Raw genomic sequence first — 10965 nt, forward strand, 5'->3', positions numbered from 1 at the left:
TGTTCATTTTTGAACTATTATATTGTCCTGAACAAGAAATGATCTTCGTTGTGCAAGTATCTGTACCATGTGTGTTCCATGTATTGGACAAAATCCTAAAGTCCATATGTGAATCATATATTTAGTTTACCATCAAAACTATTTCCTTCATAGATATTTCAATTGCATTTCACCTAAAAAGTCTTTAGAAGAACTTTTCTAAAAGAACCCTTCATGAAAATCATTTTAGAAAATTATTACTTAATTTTTCATGTTTATTAGTTGACCAATAGACTCACCGGTCGACCAACCTTTTTGCTTCAAATCTTCTAAGCAAAAATGTTATTTTTTTGTAAAATTAGTCGACCGAAGAATTTATCAGTCGACCGGACAGAATGTCTGTTTTCTGGAAAAATTTAGCAGCAGTTGACTGAAGGTTTTATCAGTCGACTGATCATAAAATTAGTCGACCAAAAGTTTTATCAGTCGATCGGACAAAATGTCTGTTTTCTGAAAATATTTAGCAGTAGTCGACTGAAGGGTTTATCAGTCGACTGATCAGAATATCTGTTTTCTGGAAATATTTAGCAGCAGTCGACTGAAGGGTTTATCAGTCGACTAATCAGAATGTCTGTTTTCTGGAAATATTTAGCAGCAGTCGACTGAAGGTTTTATCAGTCGACTGAACATAATATCAATTTTCTGGAAATTTTAGCATCAGTCGACTGAAGGTTTTATCAGTCGACTGATCAAAATATCTGTTTTCTGGAAAAAATTTAGCATCAGTCGACTGAAGGTTTTATCAGTCGACTGATCAGAATATCTGTTTTCTGGAAAAATTTTAGTATCAATCGACTGAAGGTTTTATCAATCGACTGAATCGAATGTTTGTTTCCTGGAAATTTTAGCAGCAGTCGACTGAAGGTTTTATCAGTCGACTGAACATATTATCAGTCGACTAACTATTGTTCAAGTCGACTAATTTTGCAGTTTTTCTGTAACTTTTAAAAGGGTGTATCTTTTTATTTTTCAAACATTTTTATCATTCTAAATGGACTGTTTTGCCACCCCTTTCATCCTCAATGTATGAAATCTTTCAACTATAAATATGAGTGCATTCCACACTCAAAAACATCGAATCCAATCGAATTACCCAATAGGAATGATATATCTTTATTTTACCATGATGTGAAATAGCAATCACGTATACATAACTTCAGACTTGATTAAAACCATTCAATATACAAAGTATGAAAGGTGTATTGAACAAGAAAATACAACCAAACAATAATTTCATGAATAATAATCTGAGATACTTAAGGTTTCACGCCATTTGCGTACTTTATTTTTGTTTCGATCTTGAATCTGTCATGGCTAACACCCACACCAAAAATATATGCATTTTCCTACATAGATTCGAACTGTAGGTTTTGATATGAGTACTACATATCACCAGGCATACACATAGGAACAAAATGCCCTTACAAAAAACACCACAGTGCCCCAACGTTGGCCAAGGGTGAGAACCATTGGCTGAACCACTACATATTAACCTATTGGCGAGTAGGGGTTTCAGCTCATGCCACCTGGGTTTCGAGGCCCTAAACGCACCCACATATAGGTGGTGTTTGTCGCGTAAACTCCATGATATTGCAATATAGATGTGCAATAAGACATCAACCACTTACATACAAATAACAATGCTCCTTACCTCTTGTTGGATCATCAAGCGAACAAAGCAACGCTTCTTCCTTCGTTGGAGTAGCACACTACGTTTGCCAATGAAAGTCCAGTCGTGCAACAATAGAAAACTCCACCACCAACTATGAAGGTCTGATCACCCAAGAGAGGGAGAGAGGGAGAGAGAAAGAGAGAGAGAGATATAGAAAATCGTGTTTCACGATTTCTAAAAAAAAAACTTCTTGATTTGTCTCCTCTTTCTTAGGTGGAGTTTCAAAACTCAACCCTCAAAAATCTCCTCCAAATCCCATGATTTTTTGTTGGGATAGCATCTCTTCAAATTTTGCCCTTTACTCCATGTGTCATTTTTTTCAACTTCCACTCTCTTTTTTCCTTATTGTGGTACCCCTCATCCCCTGATGCATGGGATTCTCCTATGTTTTTGGTAAGGTGAGAGGAGTTGCTCACGTTTTTGGTGGAGAGAGACCAAAAAGGTAGGGTTTAATTTGAGCCCACATTTTTACCTTTTTCACCAAGGTAGAAATCATCACTTTCTTGTGAAAAAAATAATTTGTGCACAAGGGGTTTTGAACTTGGGTTATGGCTCCACACAACCATGTGTCCTACCACTACCCCACAACACCACTTGGTGTTTACTTTTGTAGAAAATTCTCTTTATGTCACAATGGGACATTTTTCCTTGTTGATGGATTTCTTTCGTTTTCACATAGATTTTTCATTATTTGGTCTAAACTTGCACTCGCTTACTCTAATTGTGTTTCGGATCTCACACTATCATCCCGAAACCATCGGGTTTCCTTACTTGGCCTCGTGAACCAGGTCAGATTATCGGATCTCGTCAAAGTCTGGATCCAAGTACCCTTTCCAGTATTCGTTATTGGGTTCGCTTGACTGGCCCGCAAGCCTCAAAATCACATTGAATATCTCATAAACCATATTATCTCACGTAAACACACATTTTTATTTTATTGAAAATTCTTTAAAATTCATGGGTTTTACAAACACTGTCATCCTGCAATACTTTTAGTTCATCAATCAATGTCCTTAAATATACATCATGATTTTGGCCAGGTGAGGTCAGACCAAGGATCAACAAAGACAAAAAAAGATTTGGACGCTTCATACACAAGCTTAGTGGAAGGTTGTATGGAGTTACAAATACTAGCCAGCATGAGTATGAAGTTGATCTACCTCCAAATGAATTAAATTCATCTGTACATAGACCGACTCTAACATTTCTCACTTCCATTGCGAAGTTCTGATGAGTACGATCAAAGTGCTTCCAAGCTTCAACGTCAACAGGATGCGTGATCTTGTCTTCATCATGTCGAACTATATTTGCATGTCATCTTATGTGTTTAGCTGTCCATGAAGACATATACAATCATTGCAATTTAGAAGTGATAAGAAAGTAGCATAACGACTTGTATAAAACTTCCTTTGATCTCGTGCTACCATTGCCTCTTGTCTTTGGCTTGAACCGAGGATGCCCACATGACAGGCATGATATGTTGTTTTCCTGATCCTTGAAATACAACATGCAGTGATTTGGACAAGCATCAATCTTTTTATACCCCATACCTAGAGCGTTGACCATAACTTTTGCACGATAGAAATTTTGTGGCAATTTCTCATTTTTAGGCAACATACTCTTCACAATTATGCACAAATGGTCAAAACATAATTGATTCAAATTATACTCAGACTTCAAATTCATTAGTTGAAGAACTGCAGACAAGATAGTGTGACTTTCGCAACTGTTCCAAAGTGGCTCATCAGCATCTTTAAGTAAATCATAAAATCTATTAACTGCATTAATTGGTGATTCTCCATCTACTGCAGTTCTTACATCACTAGGACTCATAGCAAAACTCAGTTTTGTTCTTACGACATCAAATATCAAATCCATATATGGATTATCGTGCACCAGATTCACCCGTGCATCAAAATTGTTTCTAAATTCTTCTCCATGAAATGTCCAATTCTGGTAATCACTCACAAAACCCTTAATGTATAGGTGATGTCTAACGCCATGAGGTTCTACAAATCAATTATTCTTACAAATCTTGCAGGGACACCTAATCTGACCTGTGGGATCCACTGTACTGACACTTGTCATTGTAAATTCAATAAAACTTTTAACACCATTCATATATTCATGCGATAACTCATTGTCAACTATCCTACGATATATCCATTCACGGTTTGGAGTCATTTTGTCGTATGATGTTACAAATAGTATCCTAACCAGTTAAAAGAGAACCATCAGAATGCTATGATGAAGAAAATATCAAATTTATCATGCAATATATGATGTCATACAATTACAAAAATTATGATGCATGCATTGATAACTTAATATTTTCATGTGCAAACTATTCATGACACGATACATTCATTTAAAGCATGCTTTCATTATACAATTTCATATGGAAGTCATAATCAAATTGAAAGTAATTACATGCAAGCATGGATACAATCACATCCAACATTGTAATACATCAAAATCATTCATATCAAACAAATGTCAAACATGTACCTGCAGCAAACACACTTCAATATCCCGCTAACTACTACCATGCCTAACATGAAATTCGTACTCCAAAAATAAGGACATTTTTATTCTCATATATTAAAATCATGCTTAGCATGATCTCCAAACTTCAACAAAGCAGTCCTAGATATCAACAACTAAGTGAGTGTGTGAACAGTAAAGTGTTACATCCAATAAATTAAATAACATGTGATGCGCTTACATCACTTACTCACCACGAGTATTTACCCGATTTGCATTGTTTTTGTCACTTACTTATCATGGGTGGCGGGGCACAAGCGGGTTCCGTTGAAAAATATGCAAGAGACACTGTGTTAAAATAAAGTCACCACCTGCCGAAAAACAAAATAAAACGAGACAAGGTCGCCCTCCTGCCGGAAAAGCAGAGGGTTGGGGGGCAACCCCCTGCCCGAATAAAAAAATGGCAGGAGGGCATCCCCCTACCGAATAAAAAAATGAGGCATGAGAGCGACCCCTAAAAAAAAAAAACGAGGCAGGGGTCGCCCCCCTACTGAAAAAAAAGAGGCATGGGGGCAACCCTCTGCTCGAATAAAAAAAATGAGGCAAGGGGGCAACCCTCTGCTCGAATAAAAAAATGAGGCAGGGGGGTGACCCCCTGCCGAAAAAAAAACAAGGCAGGGGGTCGCCCTCCTGCCAGAAAAAAAGTGCCAGGAGGGCGACCCCCTGCCCAAATAAAACAATGAGGCAGGGGAGTCGACCTCTGCCCGAATAAAACAACGAGGCAGGGGGTCCACACCCCCTGCCGGAAAAAACAAAACGCGCCAGGGGTCGCCCCCCCTGCCAGAAAAAAAAAAACGAGGCGGAGAGTCGACCCCCTACCGAAAAAAACAAAATGTGGCAAGGGGCGACCCCCTGTCGGAAAAAATAGAACGCGGCAGGGGGTCACCCCCCAGCCGAAAAAAAACGAAATGCGGCACGGGGCGACCCCCTGCCAGAAAAAATATAACGGACGCGGCAATGGGCGACCCCCCTGCTGGAAAAAAGAAGAACACTTTACCTGCGGTGGGCGGGGTGCGACGGGCGGCAGAACGGGGGGTGACGGGCAGCGGACCGAAGAGTGACGGGCGGCAGGCTCAGGAGTGCGTCGGTCGGCGGGGCGACGGGCCGGGCGGAACAAGGGGCGATGGGCCGGGCGGAACAAGGGGCGATGGGCCAGGGAGTGCGTCAGGCGGCGGAGGAAGGCGTCGGGCCGGGCGGAACGAGGGGCGACCAGGCAACGAAGGAAGGCGTCGGGCGGTGGGGCGACGGGCTGGGCGGCGGAGGAAGGCGTCGAGCGGCGTCAGGAGGGCGGGAGAGAGGAAACAGGAAAAGACGAAAAAGGGCTTTAGTTAGGAATTTACGCGAAAATTAGCAATGGTTTTGGCGACGAAATAATTTTGTCGCCAAGCCATCGTAAATTTATAGAAGCCGTTAGCGACGAAATATTTTTGTCGCTAAGTAGCGACAGAAAACCTTCTGTCGCTAATCGTTGCATGTGTTGCAACAAAAACGTTCTGTCGCTACGTAGCGATGAAAAGTTTTCGATCGCTACATCCGTCAATATTACAAATCTTAGCGACATATTAGATTCTCTCGCTAATTTGATGCAAAGTGGCGACGAAAAAAATCCGTCACTAATATTGGTCGCTACGTCGCATTTTTCTTGTAGTGTCCATTGATATCCAGATCCAAATACTTCATTCCAAACCTCATAAATTTTTAATTAAATGCTAAAATATTATTGATAATTAAGTGCTAATAAATTCATCAATAATGGATAATTAATTAGACAGAAAATGACAATTTAACTTATTACTTGAATAATTGCCAAAAAAATCTTGTTTATTTATTTAAAATTCTGATAAATTTGCAGACTTTACACAATCTCACCCTTGATGATAGTCTAGGTGGGACGTCCCACTAGAGTCCTAGCTTGGGTAGGATTCCAGGTTGTGCGAGTTTCTCTGCATTGGATTCTGGGGTTGGGCAACTCCTCCAAATCGGATATTGTCTGGGACAGATCCTCTAGGTCGAACCTCGAGCAGAAAAGGGTCCGTAAAACAGCCAAAGCCCCACTTCTACGTCAAGAGAGAGAGCATGGGTGGACGTAATTTTTTTGAGGGTAGGTTTGTTGTTTAAAATGATTTTTTTGAAAAAAAAAACTTGGCCACGTTTTTTTAAAGTACATTAGGTCGGTATACTTTAAAGTTCTAGCTGGAATCTCCTGTGGAAGATTCTGAGCCTTGCCAACACACCAAAGTCTATGAAGGTTGATCTCTAATACTAGGCATTAATCTAAAATGATTATTACCATTTGCTTTTTGGGAGTAGTGCATTGCCGTTTTCTTAACGACCTTTCTTGTTTGGAAGCAGAGGCGTTCCAAAAAAACCCTTCACGAAGATGGTGTTGGTAACTCCAAAATCACATTTCAACACCATTCTCACGAGGATGTTATTGGCAATTCCATCCCTAAATTACATATAGCAAACACTGCATCTTAGCAAAAACACAAATGTTTCTTTTTTTATCCAAGCTGTGGTTGGGTAGACGGTACGACCCTACCACACATATATATATATATATATATATATATATATATATATATATATATATATATATATCAAGAGAATAGCCTAGTTCCTAACTCTAAAACTAGGGTTGTCGACGGCTTGGGTTGGGTTGGGTTTGGTTTGGACCTAGGTGGAACTAGACTTAGACCAGATTTTTGGGTATGGTTTCAGGTCTGGACCAGAGTCTAATCAAGTCTACTATAAGAGAAATCATACTCAGACCTGATAAAAACTATATGAACCAGACTCGGACCACAGCCTATAAAATAATATTTTTATCATTTTTTACATTGAAAAATTGCAGGTCATAATCAGAACTCAGGTCTGGTATAAAATTTTACAAACTATACCTGTGTCCATGTATTAATCAGGCCTTCGGTGCCGAACCCAGATCTTAATCGGGTCTTCTTATTTGTCACCATACCCCGATCCTATAGGGTCTGGTCCAGGTAAACCCGACACATTGACACCCCTAGTCAAAACCACATTTGGCAATACATATATAGTTTCCATCACAGTGACAAATATCGCGAGATTTGTGAAAATCTCGCAAGATTTATGAAAATCTCGTAATAATATCACAAGAAATTGCCTGAAAGTTTAAAACGGCAATTTCTTATGAGATTTTCAAAATATCACGAGATTTATAAAAAAAAACATAAATACCGAGATTTAAACGTGATATTTATGTTTTAAACGGCTATTTAACGAGAAAAAAACATGTACTTTTGTTTTTAGATATTTTTTATTAATATTTTTTTATAAAAAATAAATTTTATATTTTTAAATTTTTTTTTGAGATTAGGAAATTTTTTCAATTTCTCGTGAGTTTTTGAAAAACGAGAAATTACCGTTTAAAACGTTTGTCACTATGGTTTCCATATCAATGCAAGGCTAACTTAATTTTAGATAAGGCCGTATAAAGGAAATCCCCATAAACAAAGTTGAATGATATTTTCATTATTTTCATTTACAAGTTTTATTATATAGAATCAAGCACATAATCAAGAGCGTTCTAGGTCTAAAGCACCATAGTTGCACACATGTTATGCATCCATATGATGATGAATGTCATCCAAGGCCCCTATTTTTGTACTCATCTTGGCAATAAGATATGTCATAGGGATTCTTCAACTTTCTCGTGTCGTGTCCTTTTGTATACTATTTTTGATAAAAAAAATGAACAAAAATAACACGTCTTGGTTTTTTTTTTACCCGTGTCTTTGTAACATAGGCCATGAGATGCCATTCATCATGAATGGCCATGAGCCAGAATCAGGTGCCATGGTTGCCCTCTATCTGCTTTTGAGTCCCACAACGGACAGTCTGTCGGCCAAAGATGAAGGGCATAGGTGCAGCCACACACTTCAAAATGCCATGTGATGGCACCTGATCCTGACTCAATGACTAAAGAAGCTTCCATATCATTGGATGCTGGGTGGCATCCATCTTGAACATGGGCATCATTCAAGGCAAGACATGACCCACACCCCGAAAGATCCATAATGCTGGATCCACTACTGCATAGATCTAACTTTAGAGCAGGTTTGCTTCCCACAAGCATATTGACAAATATCGCGAAAGTTTAAAACAGTAATTTCTTGCGAGATTTTCAAAACATCGTGAGATTTATGAAAAAACATAAATACCAGGATTTAAACGCAATATTTATGTTTTAAACGTCTATTTATTGTGAGAAAACCGTATGTTTTTATTTTTAAATATTTTTTATTAATATTTTCCTATAAAAAATATTTTTTAGTTTTTTTAATTTATTTTTTATTGCCGAGATTTTGCCAAAAAAAACGCAAGATTTAAGAAAAATTTTCAAATTCTCGCGAGTTTTTGAAAAACGAGATTTGGTCATTTTTAACGTTTGTCACTGTGCCCGCAAGTTACGATGCGTTTTTTTGACGCCCGACAACGCAAACACGGGTCTCTCTTTTCTCACGAAAAAGGATGCCCAGAATCAACGAAGACCCCCTCTTTCATCCGAAACATTTTCCATTGGAGAATTTGCCTTCTGGATACCGGAGAGAGTGAGTCCATGTCAGGCAAACGCGCCCTTAGACAAATTTTGCTTGAAGAAAGCATGTGTGTCTCCATCTGCACCACCTAAATTTAGATGCATATTACGGAAATATGTGACATAGAGGCGTTTGTGTGAAGCGGAAAGCTTCAGCTTTCTATGGAAAAGCTGAAATCCGGCGGCATTATTGCAAGCTCCCTGACGGCAATGCAAACAGGTTGCTCTCTTTCCTCGCGAAAAGAAAGCCCCAAAATCAATGTTACCACCTCCCTTTCAGCGGAATCATTTCTTTTGGGAGGTGGTCGGATTCGCATCCCGGAGGCAGTAGGCTCCGCTCTCTCAATGGCTGATAAGCAGAACCCTGAAAGCTCCTACTTCCCATTGTATATAACGTATACCATCAATGGCCATGACCCACCTTCTCCATTGCCATTGCAAGACTCAGCCCATCCTCTTCCTAACTAAAACTCCAATTAGAATGTCATCCCCATTTTATCGTCTGCAACTCTTTCCCTCTTCTCCAAACATCAACATCATCATAACCATGGCCACCATCATCGTCGCACGCAGTTGATTCATCGGCCGGAATGGTTCTCTGTCGGCCGGTATTTCGAACACAATCACAAGAGAAAATGCTCTTTCTCTCTCTCTCTTGGTTGATTAGGGAACCAGTCATTTAGATTACGAGCCCGTAATTTAGATTCCATTTGTGATCCCATATATATAGCCACATTGGATCTCTTACCCAGATCCAACAAACCCCATGTTACCATTCTCCAGCTATGCATTTCTTTTACAGAAATAAGCATACCAACGTCGTCAGTGACACATTAAGTCAACGTGACAGAGAAGCTTCTCTAAATCAAACATACAACATTAAAAAAAACCAGAGAGAGAGAGATCACATATATGGAAAGCTATAATCTTGATCCAGCAAGCAAAGACCAAACTTAAAAACTGTTCACATTATCAATAATTACAAGAATCTTCATGAATTCTACACAAAAGTCTACAAGGGCACTAATTCATTGCAGTCACAATTTACTTATCAGAATAGTGCAAGGCTTGAATGACCTTGGCACATCAAACCACAAAGTTGGCCTTCAATTCTCTAAAATCACATCAGATCTGTCCCCAACTGAAGGAAATGGTTCTAATAAGAACCTTCCTAAAGGCCAATCACCCACAAGCTTTTTCAGTAACCCAAGATCTATTCATCCTTTGACCAAAAAAAGAATCATAAAGGCTTTATCAAGACCTATAGAAAAACAATGCTTACAAGTTCATGAGAGATCCTCCAATGAACAAACTACATCTAGAGTTTTTGGGATGGGAGTGGCTTCTTCAACAAAGGATATTAAGATAATGCAATAATCCATATCCCCATCTAACCTTCATTTCTGGATCCATCATCAAAGTTCTTGGCATAATTGAAAGAGTCATACTGAAACCTCTGAATGGGAGTGGGAGAGGCCACCAACTTTTTGATCTGAGCCCTCACCACACTGAACACATGGCTCCAACCTGACCTGTGCCCCAAACCCAACATGGGATCTCCCTCATTGTTCTCAACGTCCCTAAAGAAACCATCCTGTTTTGAAGAGAACCAACCACATCCCCACTGCCACCACCTTCTCAGGGAGCTCCCTGCTACATCCCCAATAGCAGACATGGACTTGGACCTCCTAAAAGACCAAGAGGAAGCAGAGGACTGTGAATCAGAAGGGTACCTTTGGCAAAAGGATGTGATTCTTTTTCTGAGGCCAACACCAATCTTTTCTTCCCTCTGAGAGACGGGCAATGAGGCATCACCCTCCCTGTTTAGGGCTCTGAAGATGGTAGCCATGGAATGGTTGAAGGGGAGATTGGATCTGAGGGTGTGGGTTTCTTGAAGGAGGAGATGTTGTTTATGGGGAGTGATTAAGGGGTGGTTGGCAATTAAAACAAAAAGTGAGGAACAAATGGAGGAGAAATACAGCTTTCAAACAGGCTGTTTGCTCATGTGGTTTGAGGAGCCACCTTGAAAAGACAAGAACATTTAAAAGAGAGAGAGAGAGAGGTTGTGTGGTCATCTCCTCACAAGTGAGTTGGCAGATCTGCCGACAGTCTGAAAAAACAAAAAAATGAGTAC

At 39.5% G+C, this 10965-nt stretch overlaps 1 protein-coding gene across 1 annotated transcript; it reads right to left on the reverse strand.

The window, feature by feature from the left end:
* Positions 1-10221: 10221 nt before the first annotated feature.
* On the reverse strand, positions 10222-10680 carry LOC149829019 (uncharacterized). The gene has a single exon (XM_090017198.1). It carries the CDS (start codon positions 10678-10680, stop codon positions 10222-10224), a length of 459 nt encoding a protein of 152 aa, XP_089873324.1.
* Between the last annotated feature and the right edge of the window lie 285 nt (positions 10681-10965).

This window comes from Nuphar pumila, chromosome 9 (assembly GCF_984573655.1).
Source record: "Nuphar pumila chromosome 9, dmNupPumi1.hap1.1, whole genome shotgun sequence".
Taxonomy (NCBI): domain Eukaryota; kingdom Viridiplantae; phylum Streptophyta; class Magnoliopsida; order Nymphaeales; family Nymphaeaceae; genus Nuphar; species Nuphar pumila.